This window comes from Terrapene carolina, unplaced genomic scaffold (genome assembly GCF_002925995.2).
Source record: "Terrapene carolina triunguis isolate 2854851 unplaced genomic scaffold, T_m_triunguis-2.0 Scaffold261, whole genome shotgun sequence".
Lineage (NCBI taxonomy): Eukaryota > Metazoa > Chordata > Testudines > Emydidae > Terrapene > Terrapene triunguis.
Genome location: NW_020664612.1, coordinates 858,704 through 883,895, shown reverse-complemented (window position 1 = coordinate 883,895; position 25,192 = coordinate 858,704). Strand labels below are relative to the sequence as shown.

The window sequence follows — 25,192 nt, the reverse complement described above, 5'->3', positions numbered from 1 at the left end:
GGGGTTAGTTTGGTTTCTGCAGGGACCTTCCCTGATACCTGCCACGCGGTGGGGGGAGGGATACAGCGATCATCCCAGAGAATTGGATGGTGGGGGGGTTAGTTTGTTTTCTGCTGCTGAAGGTTAACAGGAAAACCGCAGCAGTCAACAGGCTTTGCTTTGGTATGTGGGAAAGGAGGGCGCAGAAGCCGAAAGACAATGGCTTACCATGGCTGCCTGCAAGCTGAATTCTGTTGCCCGGACCTGCGTCTGTGATCTCTAACACCAAAGCCACAGGCACTCAATATTAAGAGGCAAAATCACATGTGCTATGTAATGTGAATAGTGTTGGTCACCGTGAAAGAGTATAAGCATTGTTCTGCAAAATGTATCTTTTTAAAAAATTCTCTCATTTTTTCCCTCCCTCCTGCAGCTGCAAATTCTTCAAGCCTCCCTCCTCCATCCCGAAGGCTAGCACAGATAAGGCGTCGGAAGAAGAAGACGCGAGACGAGATGTTTGCAGAAATCATGCAATCCACCCGCAGTGACAGAGCTAATCTGAATGAGTGGAAGGACACGGTTTCAAAGTATAGGAAAGAAGCCAGTGAACGTGAGGACAGGAGGGACCAACGTGAGGACAGGAGGGACGCTTGAGATGAGAGGTGGCAGCAGGAAGATCAGAGGAGTCGGGAAGCAACGCTGGGGCTACTGCGAGAGCAAACAGACATGCTCCGGCGTCTGGTGGAGCTTCAGGAACGGCAGCAGGATTACAGAGTGCCGCTACATCCCCTGTATAACCCCCCTCACCATGTTCCATATCCTCCTCACCCAGACGTGTAAGAACGCGGGGGGGGAGGCGCCGTACACCTTCCCATTCCACCCCAGTGGACAGCCCAAGCAAAAGGCTGTCATTTTTTTAACCATTTCTTAATGGCCTTTTCCTTCCCTCCTCCCAAACCCCACCCGGGATCCCTCCCTCTTTTTACAATCTATGAATAAAGAATAAATGATTTTTAAACTATAGTGACTTTATTTGGTTTGAAAGCAAGCTGGGGGAAGGGGGAGGGTGGGTTACTTACAGAGAATGAGTCAATAAAGGGGGCGGGTTTTCATGAAGGAGAAACAAACAGAAATTTCACACTGCAGCTTGGCCAGTCATGAAACTGGTTTTCAAAGCTTCTCTGATGCACACTGCTTCCTGGTGTGCTCTTCTAATCGCCCTGGTGTCTGGCTGCGCGTAATCAGCAGCCAGGCGATTTGCCTCAGCCTCCCACCCTGCCATAAAGGTCTCCCCCTTACTTTCACAGAGATTGTGGAGCACACAGCAAGCAGAAATAACAATGGGGAGATTTCTTTGGCTGAGGTCAGAGCGAGTCAGTAGCGATCGCCAGCGACCTTTTAAACGGCCAAATGCACATTCTACCACCATTCTGCACTTGCTCAGCCTGTAGTTAAACAGCTCCTGACTCCTGTCCAGGCTGCCTGTGTATGGCTTCATGAGCCATGGCATTAAGGGGTAGGCTGGGTCCCCAAGGATAACTATTGGCATTTCAACATCCCCAACGGTTATTTTCTGGTCCGGGAAGTAAGTCTCTTGCTGCAGCCCTTTACACAGAATAGTGTTCCTGAAGACGCGAGCATCATGAACCCTTCCCGGCCACCCCGCGTTGATGTTGGTGAAACGTCCCTTGTGATCCACCAGTGCTTGCAGGACCATTGAAAAGTACCCCTTGTGGTTTACGTACTGGCTGCCCTGGTGCTCCGGTGCCAAGATAGGGATATGGGTTCCATCTATCGCCCCACCACAGTTAGGGAATCCCATTGCAGCAAAGCCATCCACTATGACCTGCACATTTCCCAGAATCACTACCTTTCGTAGCAGCACCTCAATGATTGCTTTGGCTACTTGCATCACAGCAGCCCCCACAGTAGATTTGCCCACTCCAAATTGAATCCCGACTGACCGGTAGCTGTCTGGCGTTGCAAGCTTCCACAGGGCTATCGCCACTCGCTTCTCAACTGTGAGGGCTGCTCTCATCTTGGTATTCTGGCGTTTCAGGGCAGGGGACAGCAAGTCACAAAGTTCCATGAAAGTGCCCTTACGCATGCGAAAGTTCCGCAGCCACTGGGAATCGTCCCACACCTGCAACACTATGCGGTCCCACCAGTCTGTGCTTGTTTCCCTTGCCCAGAATCGGCGTTCCATGGATAGAATCTGCCCCATTAACAACATGATCTCCAAAGCACTGGGGCCCGTGGTTTGAGAGAATTCTGTGTCCGTGTCCATGTCCATGTCCTCATCACGCTGGTCGCTGCGCTCCCGCCGCCGCCACCTCCTCGCCTCGTTTTTCTGGTCCTGGCTCAGCATAAACTCAACGAGAACGCGCGAGGTGTTTACAATGTTCATGACTGCTGTCTGGAGCTGAGCGGGCTCCATGCTTGCCGTGGTATGGAGTCTGCAGTGTTCACCCAGGAAAAAAGGCGCAAAACGGTTGTCTGCCATCCGTTGCTTTCATGCAGGGAGGGAGGGAGGGGTGAGGCTGTACCCAGAACAACCTGCGACAATGTTTTGGTCCCATCAGGCACTGGGATCTCAACCCAGAATTCCAATGGGCAGGGGAGACTGCGGGAACTATGGGATAGCTACCCACAATGCAACACTCCAGAAATCGACGCTAGCCCCGGTACATGGACGCACACCGCCGAATTAATGTGGGTAAAAACTGAATTAATGTGCTTAGTGTGGCCGCATACAATCGAATTTATACAATCTGTTTCGCAAATTCGAATTATCTAAATTCGGATTAATCCCGTAGTGCAGACGTACCCTTAGTCTCCCTTCAGTGCTAAACGATTGGGAGGTGCAAGAAATAAATTCCACACTACATACCTGAAAGAGCCTTGGTGGAGGTCTGAAAGGGGAGACAGAATGCCATTTCTGGCTTTTAAATAGCTTGTCAACTTAATCTTACTTCACCATCCTAAATTCCTTCTCTAGCGGTACTACTCCTGCTGTTTTACCAGACTGAGCATTTGGATATGGCTCTTGCCCAGGCTAAATATTTTCATGATGCAAGCGAAGGAGAAATATTAAGGTTGCTGATTTATTTTACTTTTTGCCTGTTTTTACAATCTTACACTTCCTCCAAACTTGCAGTGGGGGAATAGGCAGGAAACATGTCTTGCACTAGCCCTCCCTCTTGTAGCGTTAGTATTCCAATTACCAAGTCCATTTCACATTGCTTATTTCCCCCAATATCCATTTCTGGCAACCCTTAAGGAGAGTAAGTCCAGTATGGAAATACAGTAACTCCTCACTTATCATCGTCCCGGTTAACATTGTTTTGTTGTTACGTTGCTGATCAATTAGAGAACATGCTTGTTTAAAATTGTGCAACGCTGCCTTATAAGTTGTTTGGCAGCCGCCTGCTTTGTCCACTGCTTGCAGGAAGAGCAGCCCATTGCAGCTAGCTGGTGGGGGCTTGGAATCAGGGTGGACTGGCAGCCTCCATCAGCTCCCCTAAGTTCCAGCCACCCAGCAGGCTACCAATTGCTGGGCAGTTCAGGTGTCCCTCCCCCCACTGCCGTGTGCTGCTCCTGCCCTCTGCCTTGGAGCTGCTCCCGGGAGCCTTCTGCTTGCTGTGCAGGGGGTGAGGGGGAGGGAAGAGGGGTGCTGATGTCAGGGGTGTCCCCCTCCCCCTGCTCCTGTACCCCATCTACACAGAGCAGGGCGGCAACAGGACAGGGCTCAGGAGGGAGGGAGCTTCCTGGCAGCAGCTGTTGTCTCAACTTGCTGATCTACTTAAAAAGGCAGTGTACTTAGAGTGGGGGTCAGCGTACTTAAAAGGGGCAATGCCCGTCTCTCTCACACAAAGCCGGCACTTTGAAAAGTGGACGGAGTGGTGCGCTCCAGTGGGATAGCGTGGGTTCATCATCGCATTCAGTTTCCGCAGGGAATGTTTGCAGCCACTACCATGCATCGTGTCTCTTCCCTCCATTTGTGCTGCCATGTAGAGAGTGAGGCTACATTAACAATTTGTTAAGTTAACCCTTGAGGGCTCAGCCAAGTGTTAATTCATCATTTAGCAGCAAGGCATTCCCTGGAAAATATCCCACCCTCTGACTCCACCATCTCAACCAAGCCTCACAATCATCATTGCTGTGTATATTATTACATTGTTTGTTTATCAGTCTTGTCTGGCGAAAAAAAATTCCCTGGAACCCTAACTCCCCCCCCCCCCCTTTTACATTAATTCTTATGGGGAAATTAGATTTGCTTAAAGTAGCATTTTTCAGGAACATAACTACAATGTTAAGCGAGGAGTTACTGTACCAGTATTGATGGAAACAAGCTTCTCCAGAGGCAAGGTCATCCTTGCCATCTGAAGAGTCAGATGACAAGTAGGTTTTGTGAACAGTTTTACTAGTGAAAACACCGTTTCTAGCCAAGAGAGAGCGAGATCCAGAAGAGCTACTGAAACTTGTGTCACCTAACGGACACACTGGATATCAAAATGACTAGTTATACCAGGGTGATAGGATTCATAATTATTTATATATTTGAGATGTGGGGTAAAAGAATCTGAAGTATTTCAGACTGGTGGAGATGGTTCCAAACAGTAGTTGTTACCTCAGATTTACATACAACCGTCTCTAATGGCAGCTGATTTTAGCATGCAGTTGAGAGACTGATTCCAGGATCAATGGGACAAAAGCCTTAAGACATTCATTGTGAAGAAAGGGAAAAAAAAAACACACAGAAACTCAGTCAGTGCTGCATTCAATACTGAGAGAATGATTTAGTCTCAAATGCTAGGAAGTTTAAATAGGTAATCTGAGATATAAATGGATGGAGCAGTACTGAGGTTCCTACCAGCACCCCACATCTCCTTGAATCATGCTCTGCAATAGTTACTGCCTTATTCCTGTTGTCACGGGCACCAACAAGTAAGAAGTCAGACAATAATCTGGTGGTCCATTCTGGCTTTCAACTGTATGACTATCCTTTCTGATCTATTCTTTCTGCTGCTATCTGTGCTCACACCCCTGTAACATGTGAGTTACTGCTGTAGGCAGCTGCATAGGGGCGTTTAGGGGAGTAGAGAGGGAAAGCTGGTTTTCAAGGAACTACCCATCTGCTTTACAAAAAGAACAGGAGTACTTGTGGCACCTTAGAGACTAACAAATTTATTAGAGCATAAGCTTTCGTGGGCTACAGCCCACTTCTTCGGATGCATCTGCTTTACTCAGTCTTGGGAGCATGTTTGCAATGGGGAGTGGAGCAGTTCTGGTTTGTGTTCCTTGTTCCCTACTATTCTTCTATTCTGCCCTACCCACCCCCCTTGTCCCACACTAGTTTATCACCCCACAAGTTAACATGCAACAAGAGTATGAAAACTAATGATTTCAAAGTGTTTGCAATTCTACATTTGTGGGCCCCACATACAGACAAGGACAGAGCTTTACTGCAATACACATTTTCATTTCCAAGTGCTGAATAATCGCAGGTACAGACACTGTTCATTACACATTGTATGATTACGCTATTGATGTTCATTAAGCAGAGTAAGGGCATGTCTTCACTACCCGCCGATCTGGCGGGTAGCAATCGGTCTATCGGGGATCGACTTACCGCGTCTAGTGAAGACGCGATAAAATCGATCCCTGATGGCTCTACCGTCGACTCCGGAAATCCACCGCGGCAAGAGGCGGTAGCGGAGTCGACGGCGGCGCGGCAGCGGTCGACTTGCCGCCGTCCTCACAGCCAGGTAAGTCGACCTAAAATACGCCACTTCAGCTACGCTATTCACGTAGCTGAAGTTGCGTATCTTAGGTCGACCCCCCGCTGGAGTGTAGACCTAGCCTAAGTGTTACTGTAGGATTTTTTCAGAGAGTGACAGCTTCAAGCAGACACAGATTTTAGAGTTTAAAGAACAGAAGGTAAAGCCACAGAAAGAGCAGAACTAGCCTAAAATAAGGTAGAACTGTGATCCAAGGCAAGACAAAGTACTGTATTGTAAGTCACCAAGGTATAAAACCAGGCACTCTTACTTTTTGGGGGGTTCTAGGAACTAAGCACATTTTATTTTCTACAAGGAACACTAGAATAGGTTTGAAATTTATTGGCTAAAATTACTCTGTATAAACACAGAATGAGGTACATAACTGCCACACAACCCTAAAGTCAAAATGGAGGGACTGATAAAAAAAAGTAAGCTCAATCATATACAGCAAAACAACAAGAAAAGCTTCTCTTTGAATGTTTCTTTCAGCACATCAGAACTATCTAGCAGAGAGATCAAATGTTCTTGAGGGTTTCCTTCAGCACATCCAAACAGGCTCATCTTTTTATGAAGGGTTTGTACTCTGAAACAGCAGATGATCTCATTCTTCTAGGTGTTATTACACAGGCTCTTTTCCCGGGCTGTTTCTTAACACTGTAGCTAGTGTTTGATAAAGATAACGAAGCATTAGCAATAACAGGAATGCAGAGAAAAGGCATCAATCTCACACCAAGGAGATTGAAAAGCCACTTACGAAGCTACAGGAAGTAATACCTAACAAAACCCAAGTTGCAGCAGGGGAAACAAGTCTGAAGAAAAGCTTGTTTCTGGTAGCCTTCTGCAAGCCCATGTGCCTGAATAAATTACAGGGGACTGCTGAAACTTGGCTGCACCATAACTTAGAGACTCTGAGCCTCAGGTCACTATACAAGCAACTCTAATTTCCAAGTCAAGAAGGCATAATAATAAAAGAATAAAGATGTTGCAGCGAACAACCACCTTCAGATTCTTGAGTTATCCTGGCTGTCTGGATATCCCGCCCCCCCCCCAAGGGAACTTCTGAGGGAGGTATGACTATGTGACACATTTATATAGCACTTTACAAACAATGAATCCTCAACATACCTCTTTCCTACCTGGAAATTATGATGATGGGTTCTAGGTCACGTCAAGCTAATGGCAGAGCTGCAATCAGAACTCAGTTCCACATTGCTGGGGCTCTAATTTCTAGCCACTCAACACTACTATCTAGTCCATTCTAACCACACATCACTGCCAAATCCAACTTTATTTACTGGAATACAAAGATAGCAACCTCAGAACACACCTATCTCAGGCAGTGAACACACAAACTCTCCTCAACATATTGGTATAACCGAAGAAGGATAGGAGGTACGCAACCATACATTTGGTGACCATGAGAAGGGCTGAAGTTGTATAATTATTAGAAAGCAAAGAGGTTGCTTATCAATAGCTGTTTTTCCAGAGTCTGTATATTCACACTTATGGGATATGGTGCTCATGAAGTTGAGCTGTGGAATTACCTTAAAAACTTGGCACTCACAGTTGACATTATCACCTTGTATACAAGGGAGTGGACCCCTCCCCCCCCCCCACCCATGACCTTTTGTTTCTTCTCCCTAACTACTGAGGTCTGATGTTATACAGAACTCCAAGGTAGATGGGACGATGGATGGGTAGAGTGAATACACAGAGACAACTCTCAAAACAGTAAATAACCTCTTCTTTGATGGCCTATGTGTATTCCCCTTGTGGGAGATTAGCAAGCAGTGCTCTCACAGGTGGATAGTGGGTAAGGTGTTCACAGATAAATATGGACTGTAGCACTGCCCTCCCAAACCAGGCACTGGAGTGCAATGCTGAATATAAGTAGCATCTGGTGTAAGTGTCCATCGACTTCCAAGATGCTGCTTTGCACATTTGCACCAGGGAAACCTGCCAGCGGCATGCTACTGATGCTGCAGTGGCTCTTGTAAACCATGGGGCACTGGTTTCCTAGCTAAGGTATAACTATATTCTATACATCTACTAATCCAGTGAGAAAGCCTTTGATTGGTAATGGGTTCTCCCTTGGCACTTCTCCCTACGTGATACAAACAAGATACTTTATCTTCTCAAAGGCCTGGTGTTTTCCAGGTAAAAACAGTGTGTCCTTAAATCTACAATATGGAGACAAGTTTCCCTCAGTAGAAGAGGAGTCTGCAAAGAACATGGAGAGAGAAATACATTGAGAACACCTTAGACATGAAGCTGGGACGGAATTGTGATGACTTTCCTTGTGGACCACAGTATAAAGTAGAATGAAAGCACTAAGCTCACTCAACCTCTCCACAGACATACCGTATATACTCATTCATAAGCCAAATTTTTTTAGTAAAAAAGGGAAGCAACAGAGACGGGGGTCGGCTTATGAACGGGTATAGAAAGGGAGAGGTGGGACACAGCCCCTCCCGCAACAGAGGGAGCAAGGAGAAGCAGCACAGACAGCAGAGACAGAAGGGAAGAGGCGGGGCCAGAGTCTCTCCGCTTGGCCACGCTGCTCTCCCCCCAGCCTCTGAAGCAGCTGCAGCTCCGGGTCTGGCAGGCTGCAGCCATGCCGCTTGGCCCCACCCCCTAGAGCAGGCTGTGGCTGCGCCGCACGGGCGCCGGAGCAGGCTGCGGCCGTGCCGCCCAGCCCACTGGAACATGCTGCGGTCGCGCCGCCCTGTCTGGCCCACCGAAGCAGACTGCGGCCGTGCTGCCCAGCCTGCCGGAGCAGCTCTAGCCAGGTCAGAGACATCCTCCCCTAGCCCTCCCCAGAAAAGGTGGGAAGGGATGGGATGGGGAGAGTGTGGGGGTCCCGGGCTAGGGGTGGGGTCACGTGGGGGGGTGGTCACAGGGGTTACTCCCCTGACTCCCAGCTTCTCCCCCACAAAAAATTTCCCCACCAGTTGCTGTCCCGGCCTGTCAGGGTAAGCAGCTGGCGTGCCGGGACACTTTGTTTACTTAGGTTTACCTCCGTGCCTGTGGACGCTCGAGGTAAACAAACCATCTCAGCCAACCAGCGGCTTATCCTGATGGCGCGGGAGCCAAAGTTTGCTGACCCCTGAATTATAGGGTCGACTTATGAACGGGTTATAGAAATTTTCGATTTTTACTTATCCATCTTGGGGGGGGGGGCGGTTTTAAACGAACCAGCTTATGATCGTGTATGTACGATAACTGTTATCAGGAAGGATGTTTTGATTGATAGATATTCAAGAGAGATTGGTAAAGAAGGTCCCTCCATCAATTTAGTTAGGAAAAGATTTAGGTCTTGAAGACAGGGACTCCCTAATGATGGGGAAGGAACACTTTTGTTTGTGCACTCTTGCGAAACACACACAAGGTTCACTCCCTATACAAAGTAAGGAGATGTAATCATCTTTTTCCTGCTCTACTTCTATAGAGGAAATGTTTGATTAAGCTTGATCAGTTTGAATAGAACATAATTGTAGTGATGGAACACATTCAGGTATGAAATAATTCTAAACTTTATTTTCTGAAAGTTACCATTTGGGGTACAAGTTCTCATGTTTGCTCAAAGCCCAAATGTGCATTTCCATTAAAACCTCAACCAAAGCCTTGCATAAACATACAAGTAATTAATTTACAGTTCACACAGCAAACTTAGCTTGTTTATATATTGTAAAAGACAGGCCTCAACACATCAGCAAAGAGGCAGAATGAGTTGCCACAGAAACAACTGAATGCATTAAGAGATTTTATAATTAGTTATATTTACACATACGCATAGGAGCTCATTACAGTAAGAAACACTACACTGATTAGAGACTAAATTCAAAGACTTTTGTACCAGATGAGCTTATAGGTTGTAGTTTAGTTTTGCTAGTTTCATACTGACAGGACAAATGCTATATTGTAACACTTCTGCAAAGGATAGTTACCTCTTTGTATTGTAGGCTGTATCTTGTGGAGTTTCTTCAAGCAAGGTTACATATCCCAGTGCACATGTGAGGATAAACAGGACTGTTAAGGTGTGAGCTCTCCTGCAGTTCAGAAAAAAGTCAATTAACACTAGATCAGAATGGGGTGTGTGTGGGGGGGGAATCGTTACAAAAGACCAGCATATTGGGCTATTTTATTGAAAGCTAGACAGGCACTGGTAACACTTGAGGTGCTTTACATTTCAGTACATGTTAGATTGTATTTCTGTGCACTATGCAGCACAGAACATTGTCAGCATTAAACTTACATCCATGTGTCACAGGCTTATAATTTAAAAAGTTCTCAAACCTGGTACTTTTATGTTTTCCCTTATAATGCTTCTCCACTGGAGGATTTGTAGAAACACTTGCGTAGTGAAGGGCATCAACTTGAAAAATCAACTTGACTGAACATTTTATACCAACTATTGTTACAAACACTTAAGATTACAAAAAGTGAAAATCTTTCCCGATTTCTCAGTATGTTTGCTTTGTGTATTTGAAAGCACTTTGTGTATTGTCATTTTCACTAATTCCCGGTACACAGTTTGTTAGCAACAGAAAAACTGACTAACTGAACAGAAGATTAAAAACCATCTAAATTCCATTGAAAGCATCAGCACATACTATTTAGAGGTTGTTTTATGAGAAAATAGATTAATTAGGGCTCATATGTTGCTTCATCATTTTTACTGAGCGGAAATGGAGATTTTCCGTCACTAAACCAAACTGTATAGAACTGTGTCCACAAACAATTTCAATCTAGAAATAAGGGAGAGTGAATTCTACAATTCTGCAATGTAAAATCTGAACAGTGAGTTCATATTTCACATTTAAAGAGCCCTTTAACTTCTTGATACTCAGAGCCCATTTGCTTATCATGAAATCCATTGCCACCATAAACTCAACACCACCACCGTCATGCATGTACCTACTGATAACCACAAGATCATATATGGATATTTTGGCATTAAATTTGCCACTAAAATGCCACATTCAATACTTTAGCTATAGGTATAATTGATATGGCAGAGTAGGAGTGAAATCATTTATGTCACACCTAGTTTTTTAGTAGTATTGTCTACAGTGAGAAAATGTTTATAGAAGCTCACATGAATGTCGTAAGAGTTAAAACAATAGAGTCATAAGTTGAGGCACAACATGTTTGGATTATTATTGCTGCATGTATGTCTACTGATCTTAAACCTCAGAAATGAGGTATACAATAAACTGTAGTGTTGCAGCAACAACACAGTATAGTTTGAAGTTGACCATTTTTCATTATGAAATCCATATTTTCATTTACTGTCATTACTTTGAACTTCTCACTCTGGCCTCAGCCATAAAGTGAATGTTTTGGAAAGTTTAATGGAAGTCAAATCATCAGAGATCAAAGCATACCATGAAAGTGTTTAACTTTTCAGAACTATAGCACTAGTTTGCTATCAGATATTTAAAGTAACTTGGGTATAAAACTTCAAAAACAGGACAGAATTACCCTTAATGAAGGCTAGCTTTTTTACCAAGTTTGGTTGTGGCTCAAGTTGTGCTAGTCTTACATTTCCATACTCATTCATTTCCTTAAAATGCAACTAATGCAACTCAAAGAGCTACAAGCAATTTTATAAAAATTCCCTCACCAGCTTGAAAAATTAAAGCAACAAATTAAATTGCCTTCTAAAATATAAGGTAAGTTCTACTCAGAACCACATTTTTCCAACAATAACTCAAGGTTTCAAAACATAATCAGCACTCAAACAGGTCTATTAATCTCCAAGGAAAACATGCAATAATACCTCATAGGCAGGTGCAATTCTCTTCTGCCATTTAAGAAATGTTCAACATTTAAAACTGTCCTTCCACATAATCCAAACAAAGCATACAGATTAACTCCAGAAACACATAGCAGTTGCTTAAGAACTAAATTCTTTATGATCTTTGAATATATCAAATCTTATTCACAGGCTTCAGGATAGCAAACTTCCTGCTAAACAGATGTATCTACGTTTTGACCAGAGCCTCTCTCAGAATGCAGGGGGGGAGCGGGGGAAACCCAGATGATTCAGACATCACATACTTAACATTCATTGGCCAGTCATATGACTCAACTCCTATTTTACACAGCACTATACTAGTTTAAAAACTAGATACAATCCCTTCCTAAAGGATATTATGCAATAGGACACTGCGTGAGTTTATCTAATTTAGTTATCCTGAACATGGTCTCTTAATTACAACGAGTCACTGTAACAAGAATGCTGCATCACTGGAAGAAGCTCCAGTCTTTCCCTGAAGTTTTCAAGGCTGCATATTATACAGATATTTCATTCTTTGTTTTATTTCTTAAATGTTCCTTTTATAAAGTAATCCAAGAGGAGGTTACAATACAGTCATGACTGCTGTCCTCATCAACTCCTCCGTCTACTTTAAGACATGTACCTGACAAAAACAATTTATTCTCAAAAATATTTTTAGTCCCTCAGAGCTTGCTAAATAAGATGTATTCAGCCTAGAAGCGTACCCTCATTTGAATAAATAGATGTAGTAAGTCATCTACAAGAACACACTGATGCTCTAATTTCACTCATTCCTTTATGGAAAGATCATCAAGGTGAAAATTCAATGCTCCTGAATGTTTCATGTGCTCTAGGAATTGTCCCCATGGCTCTGTTAATCTAGGGATCACAGCAATACCCTGACATTTAAAATACCAGGGTTTCTTGTTTAATATGCACAACAAGAACCTTTATGTTCTCATCACTTCTCTTAGCTTTTTATGAGTTTTCATTCGCAAATTGAAATTATAACCTAATGTCTTTGGTACCAAACTTTCAAATAAAGTTAGATTCACATAAATACATCAGTGTGACAGAAGTTCATAAACTGGAAATACACACTCCATGGTTTGGGTTTTTCTAGAAAAAGGGGGCTGGGAAATTCACAAATCTGTGTTGACAGTGCCAGCAGGTGTGTGTGTTAAGTACTAGGACAGGGGTAGGCAACCTATGGCACGGGTGCCGAAGGCAGCACGCGAGCTGATTTTCAGTGGCACTCACACTGCCCGGGTCCTGGCCACCGGTCCGGGGGGCTCTGCATTTAAATTTAATTTTTAATGAAGCTTCTTAAACATTTTAAAAACCTTATTTACTTTACATACAACAACAGTTTAGTTATATATTATAGACTTATAGAAAGAGACCTTCTAAAAACGTTAAAATGTATTACTGGCACGCGAAACCTTAAATGAGAGTGAATAAATGAAGACTCGGCACACCACTTCTGAAAGGTTGCCAACCCCTGTACTAGGAGATATGATACTGAGCATAGCAATACCTAACTTTTAGGTGGCTAGATAGATAAATAAATCACAGGCTTTGTGAATCAAAGTGTTGTTTCTGAATTAGGCACCTAGGTTGCCTATGCAATGAATGGGCAGACATAGATCCCTTAGACTCCAATTTACAAAACCCAGCATACTAGGCAGGTAGCCAGAGAGAATGACTTTGTAGCCTGGTTGTTAGGGCATCCATCTAGGACAGAGGCAGGCAAACTTTTTGGCCTGAGGGTCGCATTGGGTTTCCGAAACTGTGTGGAGGGCCGGTTAGGGGAGGCTGTGCCTCCCCAAACAGCCACATATGGCCCGGCCCCTGCTCCCCCTCCCCCCTGGAACTCCTGTCCCATCCAACCCCCCCTGTTCCCTAACGGCCCCCTGGGACCCCTGCCCCATCCACCCCTCCTGCTCCCTGTCCCCTTTCTGCCCCACCCCTCACTGCCCCCCCCCGCCCCACCCCCCCCCCCTCCTTCCTGCCTGCCCCCCCCCGGGACCTCTGCCCCATCCACTCCCCCTGCTCCCTGTTCCCTGACCACCCCTGGAATCCCCGCCCCGACTGCCCCCCAGCACCCCATCCAACCTCCCCTCTCCTTCCTGACTGCCCCCCTGGGACCCCTGCCCCCATTCAACCCCCCTATTCCCGGCTGAGGGGCTCCGTGCCTGTGAATGCTCCAGGTAAACAAAACATCCAGGCCCGCTAGCGGCTTACCCTAACAGGCCAGGAGGCAAAGTTTGCCAACCCCTGAAATATAGGGTTGGCTTATGAAAGGGTCATACAGCTTTTGCTATTTTTACCTAACCATCTTGGGGGGTCGGCTTATAAACGAACGGGTTAATGAACAAGTATATACGGTAAATGAAAAATATCAGTATCTCTATCAGTTGGCAGCAAGCTTTTTGATAAAATACTGTATTTAACAGCAATGGCATCTGTTTATTTTATTAGTTTAATTATATGGATTTAGAATGTGAATTTGGACCTGATCAATGTGCCACTAATGCATACATATGAAACTCAGGCCATTTTGCATGTTTATATTTTATGATTACCGATGGAGTGTACTGTAGATTACAAGTGCAGTGTAACATTTACTATGTAGCTAACTACCCACTTTTTTGCTTTTAAGTGCTTGAGTTTTGTAAATGATATGATGGTGCACTGTCCATAGCAAACATACATTTTTAAAGCCTGTTTATGCAACTTCCAAGTTTGTTTTAAAAACATCTTGTGTGTAATTTTCAAATAAATGAAATGAAGGTCATAAGATTATTAGCTTGGCCAGCACCATTTGCTCCTTTAATTTTATCAATTCCACAAATAGCTTTGCTGTGAGAAGAAACTGGCAAAAAAATGTATTGTCTGTCCATATTGTATCACCCCAGTGTATTTATAGGGATCATGGAAAGAACTTGTTGACAAAGCTGCATTATGTAGAAGTAATCAGTCATCCCAGTCTCTCTGCCTTTGCTTAATGAAAAAGTTAGTTGAGGACAGAGGTTGTAAAATATTCTCCATCAGCTTTTCCTTATGACAGTTTCAGTGACTGAATCATGTCTTGCTTTCAAATGGCGGCAATTCCTTTTTAAAAAGTGAGATTGCCTGGGAATACTCAAAAAAACTTCTGTGATGTAATAAGATTTCACTGGGCTGATTTGGGGGAGGAGGGCAAACAGCAAATGCTTCAAAAAGCTATTTCTAAATCTTATTTCTGTAAAGGTAGTAGCTACATTTATTCAAAGTTAGAACTTGTTCTAATTAACCAAAAAAAACATGTCTTCAAGTTTTTAGGGTTGTCGTACTATTGGTCATTTTTGGGAGTTTCAAGGGAGAGTAAAACCTGCTTTATAAAGGAACTGTTACAGTATTGACGAAGGAGACACCATTAGGTCTCTTTTCCTGAAGAATTAGGACTTGAACCCTTGTTCTGCAGAGAACCACAAGCTTTGTATTACTGGAAGTAAAGGAAACTCTCAGGCACCAAGCTTTCAATCACATATGCTTAACTTTAAGCATGTGAATAGTTCCACTGAAGTAAGACTACTCACATGCTTAAAGTTAAGCATGTGCATAAGAGTTAGGCTCCAATCCTACAGTGTTAAATGTCCTTGTGTCATTGGAAGCTATATACTTTCTTTGCTTTAACCAACCATAGAGGGCAACATGCTCACAGAAACAGGTCCTCCTAATCCTCCTCTTAATGGAGCCAGTGGCAAGACTCTTAGTCAAATCCAAGGGATCAGGATTGGGCCCCAGAAATTATTCAAATACCAGTAACTTTGCTTAGTTACAAGCCATTTTCTTCAAGTACAGTCAGCACACAACCTTTCAAGGAGATTTTACTCTATGGAAAGTTTAAAGTAGAAGCAAACTTTTGAGCTAGAGGGAGACACAGTCAAGCTTTTAATGGCTAACTCGAACAGTTGACAGATTTGCATCAGGCTTTGCATAAACATTGTCTTCAAAGTATGGCTGGTGGTTTAAGCTAACCCAGTTTCCCAATCCATAGTTACCGAGGGATGAAATACAGAGTTTTAGAGTGAAGGCTGATTGCAGACTTAAATAAGGAAAAGCTATTGCTGCTCCATTATAAAACAGATTTCAGTAAAACTACATGCAGTAAAGGCATGAAGTATTTTTTTCTGCTGCTCTATTTCTATTATTTTTAGGAACATGCAACACAGAACTGTATCCCTTCCTGATTTATATGCCACCTCCCATCTCTCTCCCATATTTGATGCTCTTTTATTGCTTTCTTTCTCATCTACCTAAACCCCAGAAGAATAACTCAGAATAACCACATTGGGGCAAGTACTTTTTTTGTATATATATTGCGGCAGTGTCTGACAGGCCTAAGTAGGTTCAGCACCCTGCTGTGCTTTCTAGACTGCAGCAGATACAGTGCTTGCCCCAAAGAGCTTAAAAATCTAGGTTAGAGCTTCAAAACTTAGAGCTTTAAAGCTACAAAAAAACAGGGCAATCAAGAAGTACCTGCTATTGGGCAATTAACAAACGTTGATTACATTGATAAAGGTACATAACGTCCTTATTAAATTTCTGTACATACTTGTGATGCTTGATAAGGATATAAACACCCATTTTTCTTGCCATAACATTCCCCCCTGACCCCCACTTCAGTAATGTCCAGTGGTATTTCCATGGCAGCACCAATAGCAGCAATTTGAAGACTAACTAAGGTTGCAAAATTAATTTTTCTGCTGGTGGGAAAGGTAAACACAGATTCAGACCTTTTCTATACTATGGAGTTCGTGACTTACAAGAATTAGTTTTAAAACTGATCTAGCTAAAAGTCAAACTCCTAATGCTGATGCATTTTAAACAAAGCTTAACCTTATTTAGGGCTTTTGCATCACAGGTTCATGAAAGTTTAAATAATTTAAAATCAATTTAGTTAAACCAGTGTTATTTTTTAATATAGATAAGATTAAAAGGGATACAAATAAAAAAACCCAAAAGAAACACTTGAATTAAATTAAAAAACAAACAAAACCCTCAACCAAGGAGAAGGAGAGAGTATACCAGTGGGCAAAAGTTAGGTTAGCCTTCTAGCAGTATGAAACTGATTTATTCCCCCCCAGTGCTTTCCTTCTGACCTCTGGATTCCAAAGCAATTTACAAAACAAGTCAGATGATAATGTTTCAGGGATCTGAAGCAGAAGGGCTGAAAGAACCCCTTAAGTGCCAATACCTCAGACACAGTGTTTCTGCCACACTAGTCCCTAGGACAGACACAGCTCCCCTGTCCCCCAGTCTCTTCACCCCAAGAGCCCTGCAAAACTCCTAATGCCTCCCAATCACCTCCTCCCTCCTGCTCGAGTATTTGCACTAAAGAATTGCAGATATCAGTTTTAATGCTATTTAATACTATCCCCAGGACACATACTCAAGTGCAGGGGTGGGCAAACGTTTTGGTCTGAGGGAAACATCTGGGAATAGAAATTGTATGGCGGGCCATGAACGCTCACAAAATGGGGTTGGGATGCGGGAGGGGGTGAGGGCTCTGGTTGGAGGTGCGGGCTCCGGGGTGGGACCAGAAATGAGGAGTTCAGGGTGTGGGAGGGGGCTCCAGGCGGGAACAGGGGGTTGGGGTGCAGGCTCCAGCTGGGGGTGCAGGCTCGGGGGGGGCTGGGGATGAGCGATTTGGGGTGCAGGAGGGTGATCCGGGCTGGGATCAAGGGGTTTAGAGGGCGGGAGGGGGATCAGGGCTGGGGCAGGGGATCGGGGCATGGGCAGAGGCTCAGGGGTGCAGGTTCTGGGCGGAGCTTATCTCAAACGGCTCCTGGAAGCCGCGGTATGTCCCTTCTCCAGCTCCTACGCAGAGGCGCGGCCAGGCGGCTCTGCACGCAGCCGCGTCCACAGGTACTGCCCCTGCAGCTCCAACTGAAAGCTCCATCCCTGCAGCTCCAAGCAGAACAGAAAGCATCAATCACAAGGAATAGAGAGGAGATTAAAGTAAAGAGAGTGCAGAATGAGACCTCAACTGGGCTCACCTTAAGAGCTATCAATTCATACAGCATAGCAATATTAAGAGCTTCAAACACAAAGACTGCTCCCTTCTTGAAAGGGGTATAGAGTCTATTAATAGAGTATGGAATAAGAAACGTTCATACAAAGCTGTCCTCAAATCTCCTATTTTATTCCTCCTCTTTACCAGTTGGTTAAGCCATTAACCTCTTTCTCCTAATGTCCTCTTGTAAAAGCCTCTTGTCATCAACGTATAGTTCCTAGTTTGTCTGGGACCAGGAATACGTGCAAGTAAGCAGTGACTTGTCAACATTTCATTCAGCGGGCCACTGTACAAATTGTCAGAAAAAAATCCTCTCCCGCAATCCCTCACTGCTTGGTTCTTAAAGGGTTTCATTCTGCTGACCATTAGGAGAGGCTCCACTGACCAAAAGACACAACATTAGAAACATCAAAATAGAGGACCTGCGCCATTTAGACTAGAATTTCTGCAGTTCTAATTTCAAGTCCCTAACTTGTCTTCCTCTAAAACAGCCCTGAAAAATTTCTATAGAAACTGTACTAGCACAACAAAATATCAGTTCTAGCCCTCACCCCTCTTCATTATCCACTAGAATTCTGTTCCTGAATCTTGTGTGTGGACTCCATGTTTCATATACACCATCACTGAAAATGAGATACTTGAGGGCTTTTTAACATAAGAGAGAAAGGCATAATAAGAACCAATGGCTGGGAGTTATAACCAGGCAAATTCAAATTAAAAATAAAAGTACTTTTTCTTTTTTAAAAAGAGGGGTGATTAACCATTGTTACAAACTACCACCAAGGGAAGCAATTGATTCTCTATTTGAAGACTCCAAAAAATAGAGAATGTCTTTCCAGAAGATGTGCTTTAGTCAAAAAAGTTATTGGGCTCAATACAGGGGTAACTGAAATTCTATATAACACCAGGCCACAAGAGGTCAGACTAGATGATCCAGATGGCCCCTACTGACCTTAAAGTTTATGACTATCAGCTACGGTGGGTCGATGTGAGACATTTGAAATCCCTGCACCCAATCCTCTCTGACTGCTGGAAGGGACATTTATTCTTTGTTCCCAAGAGTCCCACAACTACCATGAGAATGGGGATTCGCAGCACACATCCCCAGCCTACTGTAATGAGATGCGTCTCTGCTACACTATTCCTCTCAGCTTCCCTGCTGCTAAGGAGGAGGTTTTTAGCTGCTGTTCACCCTGTTTTCATGTACTTCCAAGCAAATGCACTCATAGTTAGCCCAGGCTGCAGCAGAATGAAACAACCCCACGAAGACTGAGAAAAATGAAAATGGACCACTATTCTGCAACTTGCAGAAACTGAGCTGCAGCTGTGGCACTGGAGCTGTACGCCTGCAAACTTACAAAGACAGCACTGCATTAGTTATTATTTGTATAGTGGTAGCCCCATGAGAGTCAGCCCCATTGTGCTAGGCATTATACAAACGTAACAAAAGCCAGTCCCTGCCACAAAGAAGGCTTTCTTCACAACCATAAGAGCAAGAAACTTCCAATGAAAGTTTAAAATCTGTGGAAGACGATGGACGCACTTGCCCAGGGTGAGCAGGAAGCTTTCCTGACTAACTGTATACTTCCAACCCTGCTCTAAAACCAACATGTTTTGCAATCAACACAAGGGGTAAATATTTAATGTATTTTCAGGGCAAGTGCAAAAACTGAAGAGAAGGCTATACTGTGTTAACCTAGCTCAACTGTAAGGTTTCTTCTCCCCCTATCCCTCTTCCCCTTGTATTTGACATATTTCTGCTCCTGACAAAAATATGCATGACCTCATAATACAGATTTAACATTTTGCAGTTTTAGTAACCCTCAGTTAGGACACACAGCACCAGTTTCATTTTCTCATGCCAAAAAAAGCCAATTTGCAAAGTTTAACTACATTCATTTCTGGGTCTGTTTTAAAGCTCTGCAAAAGGTGTTATAGCTAAAGCTAAATGTTAAAGTTTCAAAAGAACCACATTTATGACAGTGAAGCTACTTATGCAAATTAAGTTGTATTACTTCTAGGAAGGGTTCCTTTTATTGTGTCTACAAATCTATTAAATACTTTCCATTTCTCACACTGGATAGGCCACACCAATAACTGAGTTCAGACATCGGTGGATTTCAAGGGTAGTAGCTCTGGGTCCTATGTAATTCACACAGCCACAAATACAAAAGACCATAATCTTATTTAAGTAGTCAGTGAGGCAAACCCAACATCCTGCTGGGTGAGAACTAGATTGCCATATCCCTCAATATTCATTGAAACCTCTATGGACACTTTCTTTGGAAATTTTGGCTGTCAGCGCTTAAATATCATGATGATAGGCACTACAGAAAAAACAAAGATATTATTGCTGATTATGCTAATTCTACAACACTGAAAAGTTACACTGCAGTTGTAGTGTTCGCCCTCACTGTTCTTCTAGTGACGACCAAGCAACGCATGGGAAATACTGTACATTAAAGAAGCTCTCTCCTAAGACAGCCATGGAGATAATGGCATATTTGGTCAACCTAACTCTGCTTAGAGTGGCAGGTATGAAAATAACAGCATTATTTATTATGGCATTTTTGATGAATCTAGTATATTCAGATACCAGCTCTAATCACAACACCTAATACAGACTTTTAATGACAAATTCACTTAAAGCCTTCATGTAGAGGAAGGCCCATGAAAATGGCAGAACACGCAGCTATTTCCACAAAATATAACCAGGAAATTCAGAACAGTATTAGAATTTTTAAACAATTTGGCAAAAAAAAAAAAAAAAAAGACATTTAAAAACACAACAAACAAGTGACAGTTTTACCCATTTTCCATTTACAAGGTGGCACTATCCGTAGACCTCAGCGAGATCCGGTAATAGAGCCTGGACGTGGCAAGTTCCCAGAGTGTTCTCTCCCAGATAGTTCCTGCACCCTGAAGATAATGTTCTTTCCTAGCCAGATATACTTTTGGTACAGCAGGCTCCAAATAATTTTCTACTGACTATCCTGGGATCTAGCAGCATCTGGATATTTCTTGCTGAGATTTAAACTAGCAGAAATGTATCACAGGAGCCATCAAGCTCAACACATCCCCTCTTTCATTACTGCCAAAACCAGCGGATCCAGAGCCAGGAGCTTCTCACTAATGCAATGCTCAAGCCAAATCAGATCTTCCTCTGTTCATGTTTTTCCCCTCCTACTGAGCCTCTCCTTTCTAGTGTCAGCTGAGCATGTTCTCTGTTCTGTCTGTAGATCAAGCCAATGAATGCATTTCTTTTTAAAACAAAATTTTAAAGATACCCAGTAATTTGATTTCCTTTTCCAGAAAACAATGGCAAGCAGCTCAAAAAAGTCCCAGAGAAACATTATGGGAACTTATACACATAGAGAGCCAAATTTCTCAAGAAACTCTAGAATGGAAGATGATGTTGAAATATTTCCCTTTGAGGTTTTCCAGGTATGCATGAATCTGTCTCAGGTGACAAATTCAACAAAAATGGAAATGAAGCTCAATTTAATCATTAGCACTAAGATGGACTATTGACACATTTCAGATGAAAAAATCATGTTTACCACATCTTGTGGAACTGACATGCAGTAAATCCAAATGAAGCAAGTTCCACCAGTCAAGTGGACTAAGTAAAATTGGTTTTACCTTTCTGGATCAATAAAGAGGTATTACATTATGTAAGACAAACTATGTGAGGGGGAATCCCTTTACCCTCAAACACACACAGCTCTTCTGATAACTGTGTACATGGTGAAGAGAAAATAACACATGGAGATGGAGTATGAAATTCCACTTTCCCAGAAAGCAGTGTGTGAGGCAATTCATTTACAGAGTAACTTGGTGAAAGAGTGGGAAAACATCTGTCTTGGTGAAGAATGAGGCTGCAACTCACTAGATGATTTGGAGGAAGCATTAGACAAATACTGTTACATAGTAAGTTCTACTACAGGAGAACAAGGAGTGCTTGATTAGTGCAGCAAAATGCTGAGTGATTTAATTTTGTTAGTAACTGGATTTTGGCAGGGTCAGAATGTTGCAAAAGCCCGAGAGTCAACATTAGAGTACTGTGGGTATTTATCTATGGGAAGAGGGATTATCACTCACCAGAAGAAAATTTCTTTCTGTTTCCTTTAGTTATGTAAATTAGAAATGTGAAAGAACTAGAGAGAGTTGTCTTGTTTGTCTTTCCTCTTCCCCCTGAAAGTACTGGACAGAATGTATTCACTACTGCTCCATCCCAAGGACTGGTCTAAACACACGTCTGCACCACTTAAAATAAATCAATTAAAGCAATTTATTTGAATTATCCACACAGAGACTTGCACCATTCTAATTTTGAAATAAAAACAGCTATAGCTTAGTTAGCTAGATCAACATTAGCCATTTTTATTCCAAAATGAGTGTCTACAGACTTGAACTGCAGTAACTAAATCTGTTAATTCACACTGAAATGAAGTCTGCATGTAACTCATCCTTAAGTGATCCAAGCAACATGGCTTACGCATCCAATTCATGGAAGACTTTAACAGCCAAATATTTCTCAATGCCAGAAAATGTGTCTTGATCCTCTGCCTAAAGTTTCCTTTGTTCAGTTTTATGCAATTACTCCTAGTTATACCCCTCTGGTGCCATTCTCTCATTCCCTAGTATTACCAAATATCAAATTGGGAGACTAGCAAGACAAAATACAGCAAAAAGATTCTGGTTGCAGAGACCACACCCCACTCTATTGTGTCATAATTCTGGACCTTTACTGTAATGCAGTGGTTTTCAACCTGTGGTCTGCAGACCCTGGAGGTCCACAGACTATGTCTAAAGGGTACGCAAAAGGTTGTTGTTCCCATAGAACAGTGGTTTTCAACCTGTGGTCCACAGACTATGTCTAAGATTTCAAAATGGGTCCGCACCACCATCTGAAATTCTTTAGGAGTCCACAAATGAAAAAAGGTTGAAAACCACTGCTGTAAGGGATTACAGATCTGATTGCCTATTTGTTTGACAACAACAGGAAAGAGCTGTGCAGGAACTACACAAGTTATATTTAAAGATAGGTGTGACTGGGAGGTTAAAGGACTGAGACCATGTCTACACTAGACAGACTCTTCCGTCAATGTAATTAATCCGCCTCCAACAAGCGGCATTCTCCTACTGACATAGCGCTGTGCACACAACCGCTTATGCCGACATAATTTATGTCACCCAGGGGGTGGAATATTCACATCCCTGGGTAACAAATTTTGCCAACGTAAGTGGTAGTGTAGACATAGCCGGACATTCATCAGGGTGTGTTACTGAAGAGCTGATTAGATCTATAGGCTTGGGAGCTAGGTGTATCATTCACCAGAAAATGGAAACGATAAGAGCAATAGATGGAGAAGGTATTGGCAGGAAAGCAGAGGGTATTAGCATCACTCACTAGAAAACACTAGAGTGTCAGATACCCCCCTCCTCCACATACCCCAACCATATACCCCCCATGCCTTCTGGAAGTAGATGATAGAGGCAGAAAAGGTGGGTATATTGGTGTAATCACCAACCAACCAGGTGCGGAACATTTTGAAGGAAGACGGGGTGGTAGTGGGGGCATGTACAGAGGGGGTTAGTCAGTAACTAGAGAAAGGGTGGGGGGTAGGGGCCCTGGCCACTCCCGCTGGGAAGAGCTGGAGGTGGCACCGGGCCCCTGGGCTAAAGCTACTGGCCAGCACTGGGGTGAAAGGCTCCCTGGGTGTCCTGCAGGGACTGAGTAAGGAGAGTTGGGCGCTGGTGTCAGAGTGCACAGGGGATCCGTGAGTCCCGGGGCAGGGCCTTTATCAGCCGCTGGGGCTGACCGGGGGGAGGCAGCACAAGGTCGGTGAGACCCCGGGGGCTGGCTAGGGAGAGCGAAGGGGCCAGGCTCGGTGCCCGGGCCGGGGGGGCGGGCCAGGCTCGCGCGGGGGGGGGGGGGGGGGCGGTCTCTCACCAGAAGAAGGTGTTGGTGCCGTCGTCGTACACCTCGGACTCGGTGCTGCGGCGCAGCCCGGGGGCGGCGCTGCCGGGGGCCGCGGGCGGCGAGTCTCCGCGGGAGCCCGGGGGCGCCTCCATCACCCCGCCGTCGGGCTGCTCCTCCAGCGCGGCCTTGCTCAGCGCCCCGCCGTGGCTTCTCCTCTCGCCGCGCCGCATAGCGTCGCCCCGGCCGGCGGGGCTCAGGCGGCCCCGCGCTCGCCCCCACTCGGCTCGGCCGGCCCCATCGGCCCGCACCACCTCACAAGGGGCACCCCCTCGCGACCCCGCGCACGTAGGTCACCGCCCGCCTCTACGTGCGTCGTGCGTCAGCCCCTCCTCCCGCGCAGCGACTGTTCTCACTGCGCGTGCGCAGTCCGAGAGGGCTGGTTTCTGGGTCGCCAATTGGGGCCCGTGCGCCTCCGTTCTCTGTCCTGGTTGGAGGTCACAGCAGGGTCTTCTGCGCACGCGACTCTGACTAGACCCTCTCCTGATTGGGTGTTTGGTTGGGGGCGGGGCGCAGTTTCCCGGGGCGTGGCTCTGGTTGGCGCGGGCCCGCAGCAACTGAGCCCCAGAGGCAGGGGGCGGTTGCACTATGTACCAGGGCCTGGCAGGTGATGCTCTGCTCCATGGCTGGCTGCCATATGGCTTCCCCCTAGGCCTCTCCATTGTAAACCCCATTAGTCCCCCTGGCCCTGCCTGGGTCACCTGTGCAAGGTGGCTCTGGCCTGTCCTAGCCCTGATCTGTGCACCGCACGAACCGCCTGGGCCCACGGCCCGAGACTGATTCAGGCGGGAGATGTAAAAAGATGGGGGAATTCCTCTTCCCTTCCCGATTCATTGATTCTGATGCCAGTGATTTGCAATGACAAAAGGGAGGGGGCACCAAATCAGTGGTGGGGAGGCAGCAGTTCAGGACAGGAGGAGGAGAAAAGCATATCTAATTGAAATACAGGAGGAATTTTTAGTTGGGTTGAATACAATTACTCAAGATTATAATTTGGCCAGACCACTGGAGTTAATATCCCTGTGCTGTCAAACAGATCATTAGCTCTTTGGGGAATACAAGTTTAGCTTGTAAAATCGGAGAAAATCTCAAGCTGCAGGCCAGTGTTTGCTAGATAACATGTTGAAGGAGAAAAGCAGGAAGACAAAATTGTCATTTTCATTCTCTTCATGGAGATAAGGAAGAGAGAAAACTGGGGAAAGAGGAATTGGGAGACTGTTCCTTTAATAAGTTCCGGGAGTGTGGGAGATACACTATGGCCCAAGCTGCTTATCTGTTGTGAGGGATGAAATGATGCATGTATTTCAGACAGAAGAGTCTGTACTCTGAAGCATTAATGAGGGCTATTGTGTATTCTGGTTTGTAAAAACAACAAAGAGCAGCTGTGATGGTATTTTGCACCATTACCAGTGGTTTTAATTTGCACATGAGACAGCCTAATCAGTACCAGGACAACACAGCTGCTTTAGTGACGGGCCATACACCATTTTGAGCATACACCAGTAAAAGTGTCTAGAGACCGGGCAACGTGGCCCTGTCTGCCCCAAAGTCATTGTTCTGCATACTACATTGTTCTCCTTCAGGGGAGCTGTACATTGAGACCA

The 25,192-nt window shown here is 44.5% G+C and overlaps 1 protein-coding gene across 1 annotated transcript in view; it reads right to left on the bottom strand.

The window, feature by feature from the left end:
- The window catches only part of PTDSS2 (phosphatidylserine synthase 2), a 73,120-nt gene extending 49,239 nt beyond the window's left edge, over window positions 1-23,881 (bottom strand). Inside the window, exons 1-2 of the mRNA XM_024213311.2 lie at window positions 23,562-23,881; window positions 9,710-9,811 (exon numbers count right to left, since the gene is read on the bottom strand). Of these exons, the coding sequence (XP_024069079.1) occupies window positions 9,710-9,811; window positions 23,562-23,761 (302 nt within the window). The 5' untranslated portion in view covers window positions 23,762-23,881. The remainder of the gene's footprint in view (window positions 1-9,709; window positions 9,812-23,561) is intronic.
- Between the last annotated feature and the right edge of the window lie 1,311 nt (window positions 23,882-25,192).